Source organism: Ursus arctos, unplaced genomic scaffold (genome assembly GCF_023065955.2).
Source record: "Ursus arctos isolate Adak ecotype North America unplaced genomic scaffold, UrsArc2.0 scaffold_7, whole genome shotgun sequence".
Lineage (NCBI taxonomy): Eukaryota > Metazoa > Chordata > Mammalia > Carnivora > Ursidae > Ursus > Ursus arctos.
In genome coordinates this window covers 38,253,277-38,273,403 of record NW_026623089.1, presented here as the reverse complement: position 1 = coordinate 38,273,403, position 20,127 = coordinate 38,253,277, and the positions used below count along the sequence as shown (strand labels likewise).

The 20,127-nt window shown below is 36.6% G+C and overlaps 1 protein-coding gene across 5 annotated transcripts in view; it reads left to right on the top strand.

Moving 5' to 3' along the window:
- The window catches only part of ZFAND4 (zinc finger AN1-type containing 4), a 78,543-nt gene extending 61,164 nt beyond the window's left edge, over window positions 1-17,379 (top strand). For all 5 annotated transcript variants that reach the window (XM_057308468.1, XM_048218998.2, XM_057308467.1 and 2 more), the window contains 4 exons: window positions 6,620-7,795; window positions 8,518-8,572; window positions 15,364-15,481; window positions 16,457-17,379. In XM_057308468.1, the coding sequence (XP_057164451.1) occupies window positions 6,620-7,795; window positions 8,518-8,572; window positions 15,364-15,481; window positions 16,457-16,592 (1,485 nt within the window). In that variant the 3' untranslated portion in view covers window positions 16,593-17,379. The remainder of the gene's footprint in view (window positions 1-6,619; window positions 7,796-8,517; window positions 8,573-15,363; window positions 15,482-16,456) is intronic.
- The last annotated feature ends 2,748 nt before the right edge of the window (window positions 17,380-20,127 follow it).

Here is a 20,127-nt window from a genome sequence, read left to right as displayed (position 1 = left end):
TGGTACATTTTAGGTTAATTTTTGTATGTGGTATAAGGTAAGACAACAACTTCATTCTTTTGTATGTGGATATCTGATTTTCCCTGTTGTGTTTGTTGAAGAAGCTGTCCTTTCCCCCTTTGTTGAATGTCATTTGACCATTTTTGTGAGGGTTTATTTCTGGGCTGTCTACTCTTTTCCATTGGTCGATATGTCTGTCTTTATGCCAGTACCACACCTTTATTTTTTTTATTGAAATATAATTGACATACAATATCCTATTAATTTTAGGTGTACATCATAGTGATTCAGTGTTTTTATATATTATGAAATGATCCCCAGAATAAGTATACTTACCATCTATCACCACACAAAGTTATTACAATATTATTAACTGTATTTCCTATGCTGTATATTACATCACCATGACTTACTTCTTTTATGACTGGAAGTTTATACCTCTTAATCCTCTTCACCTGTTTTGTCCCGCCCCAACCCCTCCCCATCCTGGTAACCAGCAGTTTGTTTCCTGTATCTATGAGTTTGTCTCTATTTGTTTTTGGTTTTTTTTGTTAGATTCCACATATATGTGAAATCATGTGGTATTTGTCTCTCTGTGTCTGACTTATTCCACTTAGCATAATACCTTCAAGGTCTGTACATGTTGTCATAAATGGCAAGATTTTATTCTTTTTTTTTTTTTTTTTTTTGGCTAATACTACCAGGAGGTCAGTACCCAGAAGTAGAATTTTGATATATTGTATGGTAGTTCTATTTTTAATTCTTTTTAAATATTTATTTATTTGCTTGAGGGAGAGCATGAGTGGAGGGAGGGGCAGGGGGAGAGGGAGAGAGAATCCTCAAGCAACCCCCCTGCTGAGTGTAGAACCCAATGGGGGGCTCGATTCCAGGACCCCAAGATCATGACCTGAGCCAAAATCAAGAGTGAGACACTAAGGTGACTGAGTCACCCTGGCTCCCCTATTTTTAATTTTTTGAGGAATCTCCATACTGTTTTCCAGAATGGCTATACCAGCAGACCCACTAAATGTATGAGGGTTCCTTTTTCTCTATATCCTTGCTAATACTTGTTATTTTAATTTTTCTGGTAATAGCCAATTTGACAGATGTGAAGTGATATGTCACTGTAGTTTGGATTTGCATTTCCCCAATGATTAGTGTTATTGAGGATCTTCTCATGTACCTGTTGGCCATCTGTATGTCTTCTTTGGAAAAGTGTCTGTTCAGGTCCTCTGCCCATGTTTTAATCTGGTTGGTTAGTTGGTTGTTCAATATTAAGTTGTGTAAGTTCTTAACATATTTTGGATATTAACCCCTTATTGGAGATATGATTTGTAAATATCTTTCCCCATTCAGTAGGTTGCCTTTTTGTTTTGTTGGTGATTTCCTTCACTGTGCAAAAGTTTTTTAGTTTGATATAATCCCATTTGTTTATTTTAGCTTTTGTTGCCCTTGCCTAAGGAGACTGACCCCCCAAAATATTACTAAGATCATTGTAAAAGAGCTTATTGCCTGTGTTTTCTCCTAGGAGTTTTATAGTTTCAGGTCTTACATTCAAGTCCTTAATCCATTTTTAATTAATTAATTTATTTTTAAAGATTTTATTTACTTGGGGCACCTGGGTGGCTCAGTCGTTAAGCGTCTGCCTCCAGCTCAGGGCGTGACCCTAGAGTCCTGGAATCAAGTCCCATATTGGGCTCCTCCGCTGGGAGCCTGCCTCTTCCTCTCCCACTCCCCTGCTTGTGTTCCCTCTCTTGCTGGCTGTCTTTCTGTCAAATAAATAAATAAAATCTTTAAAAAAAAAGATTTTATTTACTTATTTGTGTGAGAGAGAAAGAGCACAAGCAGGGGGAGCAGCAGGCAGAGGGAGAAACAGTCTCCTCGCCCAGTAAGGAGCCCGATGTGGGACTCGATCCCAGGACCCTGGGATCATGACCTGAGCCAAAGGCAGACGCTTACCGGCTGAGCCACCCAGGCGTCCCCATTTTAAATTTATTTTTGTATTTGGTGTAAGGTACTGGTTTAGTTTCATTCTTTTGAGTACCACATACTTTTGATTACTGTTGCTTTGTAATAAGTTTGAAATCAGGAAGTGAGAAACCTACAGTTTGGTTCTTTGTTAAGATCGTTTTGGCTGTTTGGAGTTCCCTGAGGTTCCATATGAGTTTTAGGATGGATGATTCTGTTTTTGAAAAAAATGTAATTTGGATTTTGATAGAGGTTACATTAAATCTTTATATTACTTTTTACTCATAGCTTATTTAGAAGTGGCCTCCTTAGTTTCCAAACATGTGGAATATTCATACCTTTTTGTTATTGATTTGTAGTTTAATTTCACTGTGGTCAGAGAACATACTCTTAATGATTTCAAGCCTTTGAAATTAGTTAAGGTTTGATTTGTGAGGAAGTATATTGGTAAATGCCACTTGTGCACTTGAAAAGACTATGTAATGAGTCACTATATGTAATATTCTATATGTATTAATTAGATCGTTTATTGTGTTGTTCAGATCTTCTGTATCCTTATTTTTTTGTACGGGGTCTGTTTTCTGTCCATTTTTGAAAGAGGTTTATTTAAAAAGTCTCCCTATTTTGTTATAGATTTGTGTTTTTCCTTTTAGATGTTTATTTTTATTTTACATATTTTGAAACTGTCATTTGCTCTAATACAAATTTGTGTGATATCTGAGGAATTGTAGTATCTGTCTTGTAGTTTAACATTTATATTGTTATAAAATGTTTTTCTTTGTCTCTAGTAATGCACTTATCCTAAAATCGACTTTGTCTACTATTAACATAGGTATGCTAGCTTTCTTTTGGTTTGTGTTTCTATCGTATATTCTTTCTGTCCTTTACTTTCAATCTCTTTATGTCCCTGTATTTAGGATTTGTCTTTTCTGACTGGTATATGGTTGGCTTTATTATTTTTTTACCTTATTTTTTATTGAAGTATAGTTGACACACAGTGTATTATCTTTTTAATCTAAACTGACAAACATGTCTTTTATTTTACTTAAATTTAGTGTAATTACTGCTATATTTGGATTTTAATCATCTTTGTTTTCTGTTTAACCAGCTGTTCTATATTTCTTTTGCTCTCCTTGCCCTTTTTTGGATTAGTCTGTTTTTTTCCTTATTGGTTTTTTGTTCTGCATTACTTTGCTGGGTATTTGTGCTTACACTGGTTTTTCAGGTGATTACCCTGAAGATTATAATGTGCATCCTTGACTGCTAAAGTCCAATAAAAATGATGTTTACCACTTTCCTGTTAATGACAGAATTCTAGAACTCTAACTCCACTTATCCAAACATCTTTTGTGTCATTGTTGTCATGCATATTAATTTTACAGAAATTTTGAACCTCTCCAATTGTTTTATATTGCCAGTATTTTTATTTATATTTACCCACATATTAACCTTTTCTGTTGCTCTTTATTCTTTTCTGCAGTTATGCACTTCCTTCAAGGATTATTTTCTTCCGTCTGAATAATTTCTTTTAGTATTTCTTTTCATTTAGGGTTTCTAACAATGGATTCTTTCAGCATTTGTCCAAAAACTTACTTATTTTACCTTTTGTATTTTGAAAAATGTTCAGTCTTTCAGGAATGTTATAGGACAATTAAGTTTGCCATCTTATATGGGTGGGTTCATGGCACCCTAAAACAATTACAGGAACATCACAGATCACTGATCACCATAATAAATATAATAATGAAAAAGTTTAAAATATTGTGAGAATCATCAGAATGCGACACAGAGACGTAAAGTGAGCAAATGCTGTTGGAAAATGGCTTTGATAGAATTCCTTGATGCAGGGTTGCCACAAACCTTCAATTTGTAAAGAAGTTAATTATCTGCAAAGTTCAGTAAAGCAAAGTATAATAAAACGAGGTAGGCCTATAGTTTTTATTTACCCAAAGGAATATTAACAGTTGTGTGTAGGCAAAAGTGAGGATTTTGTGTGGGAAGTAAGTTTCTTATTTCAAGATCACCTTTTTTTCTTGGTGTAGTGAAATGCAGATTTTGTAAATCAATAGTACTCTTTCATTGGAGGGTTGGGTTGTTGTGTTTTCTGATTTGGTGACTCCCTTTTGTGTCTGTGGATCCTAACTTTCATTTTCTTGCTGCCTTCTTTACCTTCACTATCAAGTTGTTAATGGAGAACTTTCAATTTACTCCTTTTTCCCCCAGAAGTCATGTCTTCCTGAAGCTGTCTCCTTAGGTCCTGAACAGTTTCAGGTCACTTGCTTTTGGTTTCCTAGTCGCTTGTGTTTTAATATCCTAGACCTTGGGATGCCTGGGTGGTTCAGTTGGTTAAGCATCTGCCTTTGGCTCAGGTCATGATCCCAGCGCGCTGGGATCGAGTCCCATGTTGGGCTCTGTGCTCAGCGGGGAGCCTGCTTCTCCCTCTGCCTGCTGCTCCCTTGTTCTTGCTCTCTCTCTGTTCCTCCCTCTCTCTCTCTTTCTCTGACAAATAAGTAAATAAATAAATATTAATATCCTAGATCTTAAACCTCTTTTCAGTATTTTCATAATCAAGTGGGATTTTCTCTTTTAAAGGTTTATTTTATCTTTGTTCTATCAGCCTCAGGTTATTCACACCTCTCTTTTTCTTCCTTTCTTCTTTTCTTTCCTCTCGCCCTCTCTTTCCCTCCCTCTTCTCTCCCTTCCTCCCTCCCTCTCTGTCTTACTCCCTTCCTTCCTTCCTCTCTGGCTCAACACTTTTTCTTGTCTCTCACCACAGGCATAAGCTTTGCAGATGAGTCTCGTAGATTTGGGTATTTTTCTCCTTATAGGTAATTTGAAGTTAATTTTATCTGTCCCCTGGTTTTGATGAAGGCATGACTTGCGTGTTATTTGCTTATTTGCTTGTTGATTTGTATGGTTTTTTGGAGGATGCATGGAAAAATGAAAATTTAGGCAACCATTGTTAATCTCTACAGCCCAGAAGTCATCACTTTTATTTTTGCAGAATATTTTTGTTGAGTAGAGAATTGCAGTTTGACAAGACAGTGGCCCTAGGATAAAGGCAGCTACAGGAGCCAACATATCTTTCTAAGGTTCTTCTTTCATTGCAATTTTAGCTCCTCTACTTCTTGCCTCAACTGGTGTCCACTAAATTGTCTGGCTTTTCCTACATTTCTAGGTTGGGAGTGTTGTTTAGGTCCTCAGGTGTTCCATCCCATTCTGATGCACATTTCAGCCAGTATCTTGAGGCTTCATATCCTTAATTTTTAAGTTTATCCATAACATCATGAATTATCATGATACTTTTATTAAAATTTAGTGTATTGAGGACCCTAGACCACTCCCCAGTTTGATGATTTGCTAGGAAGACTCATAGTGCTAGCAAATAGTTGCATTCATGGCTAAGATTTATTATAGCAAAGGGGTATGAAGTAAAATCATCAAAGGGAAAGGCTCATGGCTCAAGTCCAGAGGAAACCACGCACAAGCTTCCCAGAATCCTTTCCCAGAAGAGTCTCATGGGACATGCTTTATTCCTCTGTCAGTGAGTTGTATCAGCACAACTGTAGAATATTGTCTACCGGGGAAATGTGTTAGAGACTCTGCCCCAGGGGTTTTATCAGGGGTGTTGATATAGACACTCTCTGCCTATCATGTACCAGAATTCCAGAATCCCAGAAGGAAAGCTGGTATTTAGCATAAGCCATATTGCTTGCACAAACACATTAGGCACTTTTCAGTTAGGGTGGTGGGAACCATCTTGAAATACAAGTTCCCAGAAGCTAGCCAAGGGCCAACCTTGCAAGCAGGCCTTTGCAAGGATAGCAGTTTAGGCCTGTTGACTTTTTCTGTAGTACCTATGTAGTCAACACTTATTCATCGTACTAGGAAAAATTGTTGGGGAACTAAAATAGGTTGGCAATATCAAATCTATAATCAGTGAGTTTTCTTCTCAGCAGAACTCTGACAAATAGTTAGTAGTGAGGAAAATAAATAAAACAAAATTTGTTTTCTTTTCTTTTTTTTTTTTTTTAAAGATTTTATTTATTTATTCAACAGAGATAGAGACAGCCAGCGAGAGAGGGAACACAAGCAGGGGGAGTGGGAGAGGAAGAAGCAGGCTCACAGCGGAGGAGCCTGATGTGGGGCTCGATCCCATAACGCCGGGATCACGCCCTGAGCCGAAGGCAGACGCCCAACCGCTGTGCCACCCAGGCGCCCCCACAAAATTTGTTTTCTTTAACATTCTCAGGAAATCATCCTCAATGGAGAAAGAGAGCAAAATTCTTCTCAGTCATAAGATATTAATCTTTTTTTTTTTAAGATTTTATTTATTTATTTGACAGAGAGAGACAGCCAGCGAGAGAGGGAACACAAGCAGGGGGAGTGGGAGAGGAAGAAGCAGGCTCACAGCGGAGGAGCCTGATGTAGGGCTCGATCCCATAACGCCAGGATCACGCCCTGAGCCGAAGGCAGATGCTCAACAACTGCGCCACCCAGGCGCCCCAAGATTTTAATCTTTTAAGACATTTTTAATTGAGGTTATCAAAATGCCAGTGTTGCAGTAAATAACATTTTCTTCCTTCATTGATTTTTGTTAATAGGTAGATAAAATGACTGTGAGAAATTATATATTCACTCTTTTTTTTAGCCTAAGAAAGCTGTCAAGGTAAAACCTCGTCCACCTATAGCTCCTCGACCTTCTAGTAGTTCCACTGCAGCTGCTCGCCACAGATTGTTAAGGGTTCTCCCCCACATTGGGCAGTCTTGTTTACCTTCTCCTGGGAATGCATACCTACCTGAAACTTCCAGCAATGCAGTTTCAAGTTTGGCAACTCTGCCCCCTGCTGATAGACCCATATCATCTATCACTAGCGATTTTCTTAAGGAAGATGATAACTGGAAGAGTAACACATTGTCTCATTCCAGTAGTAGCATCAAACTGCCACCTCAGATACCCCATACGGAGTTGGAAAATGACAAAGAGCTTGCTGATTCTGTTCTCCATCTTGGACCATCCCTGCCTAGGCGGACAAAACACTTTTCAGGAAATTTGTCATCTAATAATGAAGATGACACTGTTTTATTTTCAACTTCAGAAGAATGTGTAACTGAAGACTCACTTCTCCCTGAAGTGGGTTCATTTGCTACATTTACAGAAGGAAACACTGATGAACAGAGCAGTGGCCTAGAAGTCACACAGAAGGTAAATCCAGAGTTCTTACTCACTAATGATGATAAAGGGTTGAAAGCTGCAGAGCAGCATCTTAAACACGTTGCAAGAATGTTGAGTGGTGAATCAGTAGAAACTGCAGTTCTCAACCACCGTGAATTAAGTCCTCACAAGAATAGACTCCTGTCACCTCTTCGCTGTTCTACACCAATGTCACTCCGTAATTCTCTGGTGAAATCACAAAGACAGTCCAAATGTTTTGAGTCTGGGAATCTCCAGTCTTCTGCATCACAAAATGTGCTTCAGTCATTGGATGTTCGAAATATAACTGATTCTTCTTTCTCTAGGACTACTCGCTTTCGAGCTGTTAAAGTTGATTCACCCGGGAAAAGATCTGATATGATTTCTAAAGTTGAGGCTCGGGATATCACAGAAATGGCTAACAAGGCTTCCAAAGAACCTGTTGGTTGTGTAAATAATATAGGTTTTCTTGCTTCGCTGGCCCGGAGTGCAAGCAGAGATAGCTTACAGAGCACACGTGGAGCAGGCAGGCTTCGGACCTCTGGAATCGGGCTGTCTACAAGCCTCCAGCATTTTCAGGAGGAAAATCTCAGGAAAAATGCTCCCCAGTTAGAACCTACAGATTTTTTTCTCGTAAGTATTTGCCTTTCAGTATGTTCATCCTTATGATCATTCAAAATATTTAAAATTTGGTTTTTTTTGTTTACATAAGTAAGGAGGCCTAAGGTTGAATTCTTTTCATAAATTTCTCTTAAAATGTTTATCTAGTTGTAGAAAATATTTTTGACAGTTGAATTTTAAATAATGTTTTAGTCCTAAATTGAGAACTATAATTTGAAAATAATTTTGTGTAAACAATATTTGACATATTTTTAATGCTGAATATTTTTATTAATTTTTCCCATGTAAGAACTTTTATTTATGCCATCAAATTTCATTCTTTTAAGGAAAAATAATAAGTACAGTATTGCTGGATGTGAGAATCAGATTCCAAATTAATTTTATTAAAAATTTAATTGAATTAAAGCCCAACAGCATTTCCTTAATAAAATACAACTGTAAGAGTCTCTTAACTCTAGGGAACAAACTGAGGGTTGCTGGAGGGGAGATGGGTGAGGGGATGAGGTAACTGGGTGATGGGCATTAAGAAGAGCACTTGATGGAATGAGCACTGGGTGTTATTATGCAACTGATGAATCTCTAAATTCTACCCCTGAAGCTAGTAATACGCTATATGTTAACCAACTTGAATTTAAATAAAATCTAAAAAAAAAATACAAGTATTTCATGTTTAGTGATCTTTTCTTCTGTTCTTCATTAACTTACTCTGTAGATGTTTTGTGTTTTAATTATAGTCTGCCCGTGGTATTGGAATGAATGGAAATAACACAGCAGCAGGGAAAAGAGTAGGTAAGCTGCCGATAATTTTGAAAATATAAGCCTAACAATCATTTTATTATGCATATTGTTGTATTTTCAGAGAGAAATAAGAAAAGAAGAACATTCTTTGTGGTATGTATGGAATAAACGCTCCCTAAACTTTGTTCCACTTAAGAAAATGATTATGAGAACTGACTGTAGGACATTTTTGAAGAATAAAACAAAAATTGAAATCGAAGTCTCTGTAGCCTGGGAAAAGATATGGTCTATGTGAAAAGACAAGAAGAATGAAGAATTAACCTGTAGTTCCCAACTCTCTCAGTCACTGGCCACTCTATAGCCATGCTGGGCTGCTGGGTGGGTTTTGCGAAAGTATCCTAGAGAGGTGTTTCTTAATATCATGATCCAATATCAAGGTTGGTAGTAAGAGCTCCTTTTGATAAACCTATTATTTCTGGATAAAAGAAAAGGACAGTCCTTGAACCAGCCCTTTCCAAAGCACATTAGCAGAAGTGGCTATAACATTAGCACTCCCTTCTTCCAGGAACACCTTAAAAGTACACTGGCCAGTCCTTATTTCCAGGGAAGCCGTTATTTTCTCATCTTTTGTGGTTTAATACTCAGACTAGGGATGGGAACTCATTACCAAAGATGTACTGCCTTTGTAGGCCCAGAGTTCTCAAGGATACTCTATATAACTATATAAAACGGATGTGACAACCAATATAATACATATTATGGTTATCACATGAGTTTTATGCCTCTATAGAGATACTTAGGGTTTAATTTTTCAATGCTATGTAAGGCCCAAAGTTTTGAAGTCTTAATATATATACTTTTTTTCAGTTTTTAATTGTGGTAGAATATATATAACATAAAATTTACCATCTGAACCATTTTTAAGCATATAACTCAGTGGCATTAGTACATTCACATTGTTGGACAGTCCATCTCCAGAACTCTTTTTATCTTGAAAGACATGAAACTCTGTATCCATTAAACATTAACTCCTCATTCCCCCCCTCACCCCAGCCTCTAGTAGCCACCATTCTCCTTTCTGTCTCAGTAATTTTAATTACTCTAAGTATCTCAAATAAGTGAAATCATACAGCATTTGTCTTTTTGTGTCTGGCTTACTTCATTTAGCAAGGTTCATCTGTGTTGTACCATGTGTTAGAATTGCCATACATTTTAATATGAATAATATTCCATTGTGTGTATACACAGTATTTTGCTTATCCATGTATCTTTGGATGGAGACCTGTGTTGCTTCCATATTTTAGTTCTTGTGAATAAGGCTGTTATGAACATGGGTGCCCAAATTTGTCTTTGAGACCCTCCTTTTAATTCTTCTGAGTATATACTCAAAAGTGGAATTCCTGGCTCATATGGTAATTCTATTTTTAATTTTTTGAGGAGCTGCCTTACAGTTTCCTGTAGTGGCTGCACTATTTTACATTACCACTAATAGTGTGCAGAATTTCCAGTTTCTCCACGTTCTTACCAACAATTGTTATCTTCTGGGTTTCTGTTTGTTGTTTTTTGATAATGGACATCCTAACAGGTATGAGGTCGTATCTCCTTGTGGTTTTGGTTTTCATTTCCCTGATGATTAATGATGTCGGGTATATTTTTATGCATTTAGCTATTTGTACATCTTTGGAGAAATGTCTTTTCAAGTGTTTTGCCCATTTTTAAATTGGGTTGTTCTGGGTTTTTTTGTTGTTGTTGAGTTTTAGGTATTCTCCATATATTCCGGATCCCAATCCCTTATTAGATATACGATTGGCAAATATTTTCTTCCATTCTATATGTTGCCATTTTACTCTACTGACAGTGTCTTTTTTAAAAAAAAATTTTAATTAATTAATTAATTAATTTGAGAGAAAGAGTGATAGAGAGCACGAGCAGGGTGAGGGACAGGACTAGGGAGAAGCAGACTCCCTACTGAGCGGCGAGTCTGATGCGGGACTCGATCCTGGGATCCCAGGGTCCCAGGATCATGACCTGAGCCGAAGGCAGATGCTTAACTGACTGAGCCACCCAGGCACCCCTGACAATGTCTTTTGATGGACAATAGTTTTTAATTTTCATGAAGTCCAGCTTGTCTGTTTTTCCCTTTGGTGCCTGTGACTTTGGTGTTGTGTCCAATAAATCATTGACAAATTAGGGGTGCCTGGGTGGCTCAGTTGATTAAGCATCTGCCTTCAGCTCAGGTCATGATCCCAGAGTCCTGGGACTGGACCCCACCTTGGGCTCTCTGCTCAGCAGGGAGCCTGCTTCTCCCTTTCTCTTTGCCTGCCACTCCCCCTGCCTTTGCACTTTTTCTCTGTCAAATAAATAAAATCTAAAAAAATAAAAAATAAATTAATTTCCAAATCCAGTGTGATGAAGCTTTCCCCCTATATTTTCTAGGAGTTTTATGGTTTTATGTCTTATAGGTCGGTTTTTGATACATTTTGAATTAATTTTTTTAATGTATATATTTTTGTATAGGATGTAATGTAAGGGTCCAACTTTATTCTTTCTCATGTGTATATCCAGTTTTTCCAGTGCCATTCATTAAAAAGACCATTCTTTTTCCATTGAATGGCCATGGGCACCCTTGTCAAAAGTCATTTGACCCTATAGGTGAAGGTTTCTTTCTGGGTTCTTTATTGACTTTCTTTATGCCAGTACCACACTGTTACTGTGATATTTAAGTCTAATTCGGCCTTTAGTGCTTTTCACTTCTCTTCTCACTCTTCCTCTGAAATTGGGGTTGCTAAGGTCACCAAAGATGTCCACAGTTTCAAATCCAGTGGATACTTCTGTATCCTTATCTTGTTTTATTGTTGTGGCCCTCCTTCTTGAAATAGTTTCTTTCTTTTCCTTTGTTTCTCTTTTTTTTCATTTCTTCTTCTTTTTTAAATTGTTTTTTTCTGGACTATCATATTGCTGTAGATTAATTTTTTTTTTTTTTACCTGAGTGTCTTTTCTTAGTTGTTTTACCAGCCCTTTGCTTGTCCCCGGGTTTACATTCTTTTGATTGATTTCATTTAAGTCAAGCCATCAGTTGCTCCCTGCAGTGATCACTTCAGCTAGAGCTGTGTAACTTGCTGCCATTTCCTTTCAGTAATAACTGTATCATTCTGAATTTTCTTGAGTCTGTGAGAGTTTTGGTATATGTTTTATTTATTTGATTTGCTAATTTTTCTTCCTTTGGTTTTCTTTGCTTTTAAATACAGGCTCTCCCTTGGAAATCTTATCCATCATTTGGTCATCATTTTTAGGCAGAGATTACCAAACTGGCATCCAGAACACTACTCTTATTACTTTGTTGGCTATCTTTACTGTTGGGTAAATTTTTATAGATCATTGTCTTAAATCAATTACTAGACTAGGAAATCCCAAACATGTTATTCCAAATAACTTTAATCTTGTTTTTAAAAGCAAATTTTCACATTGGAATTATTTTATTGACTTCTTATTTATTCATATGTCCAATGTACATTTGAGAGAAGGCTTCAGAGAGGAATTGATGATTGATGATATGTTCTTACAAGATGAGTAGAGTTTTACTAGGTTGACATGGTGGTGGAATAGAGCATTTTAGAAGAGATTGCACCTGTGAATGGGTCTGGTGCTTCATTGAGAGGGGATATGATGTGGTAAATGACAGAAGATTACTCTGGAAGTTAGAAAGGTGTCATATTGGACATAGAAGACCCTGAATGCCAGTGTAAAGAGTAGTAGGAAACCTGTATACTAGTAATGGGTCCTGTCCTGGAGTAGAGGCCGTGTAAGTGGTTTTATTTAAAAGATTTATTTAAAAAGTTGTATTTCAAATCAAAACCATACTAAGATACCACCTTACGCCAGTTAGAATGGCAAAAATTGACAAGGCAAGAAACAACCATTGCTGGAGAGGATGTGGAGAAAGGGGATCTCTCCTACATTGTTGGTGGGAATGCAAGTTGGTACAGCCACTCTGGAAAACAGTGTGGAGGTCCCTTAAAAAGTTAAAAATTGAGCTACCCTATGACCCAGCCATTGCACTACTGGGTATTTACTCCAAAGATACAGAGGTAGTGAAGAGAAGGGCCATATGCACCCCAATGTTCATAGCAGCATTGTCCACAGTAGCTAAATCGTGGAAGGAGCCGAGATGCCCTTCAACAGATGACTGGATTAAGAAGTTGTGGCCCATATATACAATGGAATATTACTCAGCTATCAGAAAGAACGAGTTCTCAACATTTGCTGCAACATGGATGGCTAATGAGATAATGCTAAGTGAAATAAGTCAAGCAGAGAAAGACAATTATCATATGGTTTCTCTCATCTATGGAACATAAGAACTAGGAAGATCAGTAGGAGAAGAAAGGGATAAAGAAAGGAGGGGTGATCAGAAGGGGGAATGAAGCATGAGAAACTATGGACTCTGAGAAACAAACTGAGGTCTTCAGAGGGGAGGGGGGTGGGGGAATGGGATAGACTGGTGATGGGTAGTAAGGAGGGCACGTATTGCATGGTGCACTGGGTGTTACACGCAACTAATGAATCATCGAACTTTACATCAAAAACCAGGGATGTACTGAGGGGTGACTAACATAATATAATAAAAAAACATTAAAATAAGAAAAAAAGTTGTATTTCCATAAAAGGATGGAAGTATATGTGGAAACCGCTCTCATAGGAGAAGACTGCATTTGTGTTCCCTGCCAGCTCATTCTTGTCACTACTGTGTTGTGTGTTTCTGCACATTCATAAGAGTTCTCAAATGAAAAAAGTTTGGGAAACATTAAGTGAAGCAATTACAAGGAAAGAAAAAAATGAAAATATGACTACACTGAACTAAATTATTATCAACAGGTTATTCCATTGGGGAAGAATATTCTAAACCTGAATTTCAAAGATAATTGCAATTAGACGAGTTTCCAGAGGATATCTGGTACTATATGCCTTTCTTGCGTGTCCTTTGCAAATACTTATCTTATTTTCATTTTTTAAGAAGTGGAAAGTACCCCATCACCTTGTTCTTGATAACTCTAAGTGCACTTGAAGAAGAAAGTGCTTATTATTAACTGAGTTAGCACCCAGGCACCATTGGGAGTCATTCATTTAGTTTTTAATTTTGTTTCTACCATTAGAAGTCACTCAGTCAGTTTCCAGTTTTGTTTACAGTTTTAGGCAAGATCTGGGAAAGTACTTCAGACTGGTAATAAAGCTGGCTTAACGTTACTGGGTTTGTATATCCAGCACCCAATCTGGGTGACAAAAGGTATAGCACCAATTCATTGTAATTCCAATTTCTTGAATCCGTGAAGGATTTTCAGAGACTTTTAGCTGCCATATAAACATTAAGCCCAGGCCTCCCAAACCTTTTTCAGCAGCGAATAAGTACCAGTACCATTGAGACTCTACCACTTTTCTTCTCATTCCTTCCCCCTTGTTTTTGTTTTCTTTGTTTGCTTCTTGACCTTTTAGTGCCGCCAAGCACAGTGTGCTTGTACTGTTATTGTAACAGCTGTGGGCAGTGACTTTGAGCCTCTTGCTTGAGTCAGGTTTGTTGAAATTTTGCTCAGTTCTAAGAGTATTTCACTTATTAATTAAAGTAATTGATTTAATTTTTTCTTTTTCTTTTCTTTTTCTTTATCTTTAAAGATTTTATTTGTTTATTTTGGAGAGAGTGAGAGCACGAGAAGGAGGGAGAGAGGGGGAGGGAGAAAGAATCTGAAGCAGACTCCGCACTGAGCAAAGAGTCTGACATAGCTCAGGACCCTGAGATCATGACCTGAGTCGAAGGCAGATGCTTAACCCTGTTACCCCTTCCACCCACCCCCCTCCCTTCTGTAAGCCTCAGTTTGTTTCCTGGAGTCCGGAGTCTCTCGTGGCTTGTCTCCCTCTCTGGTTTCTTCCCATTCAGTTTTCCTTCCCTTTCCCTGTGGTTCTCTGCACTATTCCTTATGTTCCACATATGAGTGAAACCATATGATAATTGTCTTTCTCTGCTTGACTTATTTCACTTAACATAATCTCCTCCAGTTCCATCCATGTTGATGCAAATAAATAGTTTTTTTTTTTAAGATAAAAAATCAAGTCGTTACAATAGTACAAAGTTTAGTAAGTATTTTTTGGGAAGGTAGTAGTACTGTGAAATTGAGCAGTGCACCATTTTAGTCACTATTGATAATGGGATATTTTATATAATTATAACATTTAAAATTTTCAGAATGCTTTTTACATGTGAGAACTGAGTTGACCTTAAAACACTTAGAAACCTAAGGGAGAAAAATGCATGTTATGTTGTCTTAAGAATGAATAAATTGAAGTTTTGAAAGAATAAATAACTTGCTTGTGGTTTGATGAATATAATTTCATTGGTATAATCAGGACTAAAAGACCAGTTTCATGATACTCTGGTGCTCCTTCTTGGTGTAAAAGAATAGGGTGTTTGAGTTATATATTACATTGTTTCCTCTCAGAGGCCTCATAAAAATGATTTTGATCCAGATATTTTTCTTGATTCTCTGGCAAAGTTTGATGTACTTTACAATCACTGATTGCCCTTGCAAGTAATCAGAAAAGTGCCAGTGTATCCAAAAGTCCTGAAAATATAAGTCTCAGTAGAAACCTAAAGCATCTTTAAAAATATAACAGTTCTACTGCATCTTCACTTGCAGATTCTGTAGATAATTTTGCGTATAAAAATAGCACAAATTAATTTTTTATGGCAAGGAAATTTCCTGTGACAGGGATGTGTTTTATATTTTGCTTAATACTATCGCACATTTGAAGTACTGTGCCTGTATTAATCAAGGTATCCTTACTTTAAACAGGAGAATGTACTCATCACCTCCCACCTGTGAATGCCCCTATTCAAACAAAGAAGAAAGCAACAAAGCATTGTTTCCTTTGTGGGAAGAAAACTGGACTGGCTACTAGCTACGAATGCAGGCAGGTTGGCTGGCTAGAAAAGCTGAGATGCCTTCTTTGTGGTGACTCAGCATGGGTACACAGTAGAAAACATTCTTTAAATTGGCTACTCATAACATCATTAAGATGATGTTCAAATAGCAGCCGTCAGTTGAGCTCCTAGTTGGTTAAAGTAAAGAGTGAGTAGACAGCTCCTGAGTTTATAAATCATGAGATCCTCACCTCCCCTTCAAGTTAGGAGATTTAAATCAATGGGGGAATGTACTTTCTTTGTTTTATGTTAGATATGCTTGGTTTTTGTTTGAATACAACTTGGAAGAACCCCTCCTCCAAGATTCTATTTTAAATTGAACACAAAAGGGACTAAATTTAAAGTTATTGTACTGTTAATTTAACTATTATATGGTACAGTTTTATTTGAAAACAGATAAATAATATATTCACAAAAATAATGAATTTTCTCATAATTATTTCTTTCATTAGCATTGATAAATATGCTGAGGACAGTGTCCGCCCTTAGTTTGAGTGCGGGTACTAAAATTACTGCTTTTTAGAGTACGTTTTATTCAAATAGAAACAGCTCATCTTGTTTGATAGAAATACTTTAAAAATCCTTTCATGGCATAATTAGGTTTTATGTGATATCCTTTTGAGACTGAATTTCTTACAAATTCAGTTCTCCCAGGTTTACAAGGTATAAGAGAAATGATAGACATATTTATCAGCTTTTGCAATTTTTCTCCTTCATAAAGATCTGTATCCTGTTTTCATTGCATAATAGATTGTTTATTATAAACTCTCATATTCATGGACAGTTAACTTTTTCTTTTTGGGGTACTTGTGCTGGTTTATGAGCACAAGGGAAATGTCAGCGCTGAAAATTGCTAAGAGAACCAGAGGGCTCCTGTTGGATACCTGAAGTCAAGCTCTGATCTTCCAAAGAGATGAGCCTCTATAGAAATGTGACTATTCACATGAACTTTTTTTGTGCTTTAGATGTGGAAACAACTTCTGTGCATCTCATCGCTATGCAGAAACTCACAGCTGCACCTATGATTACAAGAGTGCAGGGAGGAGATACTTACAGGAGGCAAATCCTGTGGTTAACGCACCCAAACTTCCAAAAATCTAGCTCTTGCTCTGCGCCTAGGAATTGTATTACAATGACAGAAGAAGTATTGTTCAGACTGCATTATTTTTGTTCGACTCCAAAAGATTTGCCAAATGACAAAAGCATACAATGCATACTGTTGGAGAAAGTATACTACTGTATTTGACATCTTTATCCTTTGGTGAATCAAAAGTTTTAAAAGTAGTTTTAAAAACTTTATAATGATTTAGCTTTGTTATTGCATGTCTTGTGTTAACTATTTTATATTTGATATTGCAATTTAATAGACAAGTCTTCAAAAGATGCACTTTAGGAAGTTATCACTGACTGTGTAACCAGCTTCCACGTTGTACAGAAATGTGCCGTCATGTAATGGCTCTACTCAAATCCACCACTTTTTTGAGGGGTGAGGGTGGGGGGTGGGGATTTGTTTTTTAAAAAAATCCCATGTGTGAAAATTTATTGAGTTTACTAGCAAGTTCCTTTTTATTTCAAGCTACTTTTTATAAAAAGAACATTTTGTTTCCCAGTGTGATTTTAACACATATATATTTCTTCCATATTCAGATTGGCATTCATATGTATCCATTCTATAAAACACATCATGTTAATCATACTATATATTTCTTAAAATACTGCTTTTTGAATGGTAGTTTTACAATAGATGGTTGTTGCCATTAAATACGGAATCCAGCTTTTCACTTTTTGAAAAATGGCTGCACTTAAAACAAAATCTCCAGCTTGGTTTGTTTTTAAGTTGAGTGCTATTACCAGAAGAAATTCAAATAAATATTCATTTTCACTATGAGTTGATTATTTGATTATTTACAATAATTTTTCTTTTATAAATAAGTTTTAAAAATTGTTCTATTTAAATTCTATTTAATTAACATACTATATTATTAGTTTCAGAGCTAGAATTTAGTAATTCATCAGTTGCATATAACGCCCAGTACTTATCACATCACGTGCCCTCCTTAATGCCCATCACCCAATTACCCCATACCCCCACCGACTTCCCCTCCAGCAGCTCTCAGTTTGTTTCCTATAGTTAAGTGTCTCTTATGGTTTGCCTCCCTGTCTTTATCTTATTTTATTTTTCCTTCCCTTCCCCTGTGTTCATCTGTTTTGTTTCTTAAATTCCACACGAGTGAAATCATATGGTATTTGTCTTTCTCTGACTTATTTTGCTTAGCATAATACCTTCAACCATTTCATTAAATAAATCAGTAATTTATTCTACTTGGAAAAAATGACTATTAGTATAAATGTATTCTTTTAGGGTATAAGGGCCCTGCTCCCCGGATGTAACCAGTATAACCAATATAAGATTTTTTGAGTTGATTTGCTCATGAGAGCTTAGTTGAATCAGATCCTGAACCCTGGTAAACAGGTGGCAGGCAGCCCAAATAGACTTTGCAACTGTAGCCCAACCCAAGTGGTATCTGCAGTGGTACCAGAAGGCTCATTTAGGTGCTCTACAGGGTCTCTTTCTCCACACAGGGGTGAATGAACTGGAGAGTTCTGCTACCCTTCCTTCTACTTCCTAAAAGAGATTAAATGTTAAATGGATAAAGAGCCTTCATCTTTCTGAAGGCATCTCAAGATGGAAATATATTTACAAGTGGGAAAGATACTAGTGGAGGAGTGATACAATTAGGGGTTGATGGCATACTTTTTAAGGGGAGTTATACAAACTAATGAAAATATTTACATTTGTGTTGAGCACTTCTCCCCCCCCCCCGCCTTATCGAGACAACATGTGCTTTACACATTTAAAATCTATTACATGGATAGGCTGCTGGAAAATGGACCAGAACATTTATTCAATAATAAATATGAATGGTTAGGGTATTGATATATGCTTAGTGCACTATGCTTTTTAAACCAAGACCATGTAGAAATAAGTCTTGTTTTAAATTTACCAAAGATCTTGGTCAAAGTTGAGTTTTTTGTCCTTGTTGTTTTGCTAGTTTTTAAGTCACTGAGAGAGAAACCATTTGAATTAAAGAAATAATATCATTGGAAAGCATTTCTTTATGCTCTAAATTCTTATAGAGAGGTGATCATAATTTTATAGATCTCAGCTCTGTCTTTGCATCCCCAGTAATTATCAGAGTGCTTTGCATGTAGACACTGGTTAAACATTAGTTAAATAAATTAATTATGCTGGACAGCTCAACCGTGATGAAAAATGAAGGTGTTTATATTGTTATATATAACTAAACTAATTTTATGTGATAAAACTCAGTTTCTGGATTTTATTTTATTTTTTTTTGAGAGAGAGTGTGTGTGTGGAGGGGGTCAGAGGGAGAAAGAGAATCTCAAGCAGGCTCCACACCCAGCCCGGAGCCCTACACAAGGCTCAATCTCACGACCCTGAGATCATGACCTGAGCTGAAGTCAAGATTCAGATGCTTAACCAACTGAGTCACCCAGGCACCCCCTCTGGATTTTATTTTTAAACAGTAAGTATTTGGTTTTAGCAACGTTAAAAGTTAGAATGTTTAACATATAGCTTTGTGAAATATTTTTCGGGTTAAGTTTAGTTCATTTTAATCATTCTAACATGAGAATTTCAAATATATACTCAGATGTTTAAAAATTTTATCCGTGTTGTGACTTGTGGAGGGATTTAATATAACAGAATACAGGAATTAATTTCCTGGTATATGTTTAATATGGTTTTAAGCCATCAGGATAGATAATCCAATCTTCTTTCTAGTGGGGTTTTCCAAAGTATGAACCCTATTCCTATCTTGAAACATAAGAAGATTTTAAGTGACACATGGATGAACTTTTAAAAAATATGCTTTTAATGTTTATCATAAAATAACTGTTAAGTAGCTTAAGTTGAAAATAAATTGATGTAGAGAAAAAAAGTTGATTGAAAATTGACAAGCAAAGGTATGTATAACAAATGATAAAAGTATATAGTGAATGACCGAAATTTAGGAATAAAGGTATCTCTTATTTCTTTGAAAATTATGTTAAACTTTAAAAATGGTTGATGACGGTAGGAGAAGGAAAGGAAGAATGAAGAGGGGCAGATAAACAGAAGGGGGAATGAACCATGAGAGACTGTGGACTCAGAAACAAACTGAGGGCTTCAGAGGGGAGGGAGGTGGGGGATTGGGAAAGGCCGGTGATGGGTATTAAGGAGGGCACATACTGCATGGTGCACTGGGTGTTATACGCAAATAATGAATCATGGAACATTGCATCAAAAACTGGGGATGTACTGTATGATGACTAACATAACAAAATAAAAATAAAAATGGTTGATGAAAATGAATAGATGATTTTAGAAAAACTACATAAGAATAAAAAACGAAAGTAGAAATTTCACCGTGGACACCCCCCTCTCCATCTCTTTTAAGAATTTCTGTTTTAGTTTTTCTGGTAGTTACTATTATAACACTAGCCAATATATTTAGACATTATTTTTTGATACCCCATTGTTACAGATCAGAAATTTAGCCTGATAACACGTTACCTCCATATTCCCCAATTTTTATTAGTATATTAGTCTGCTGGGGCTGCCGTAACAAAATAC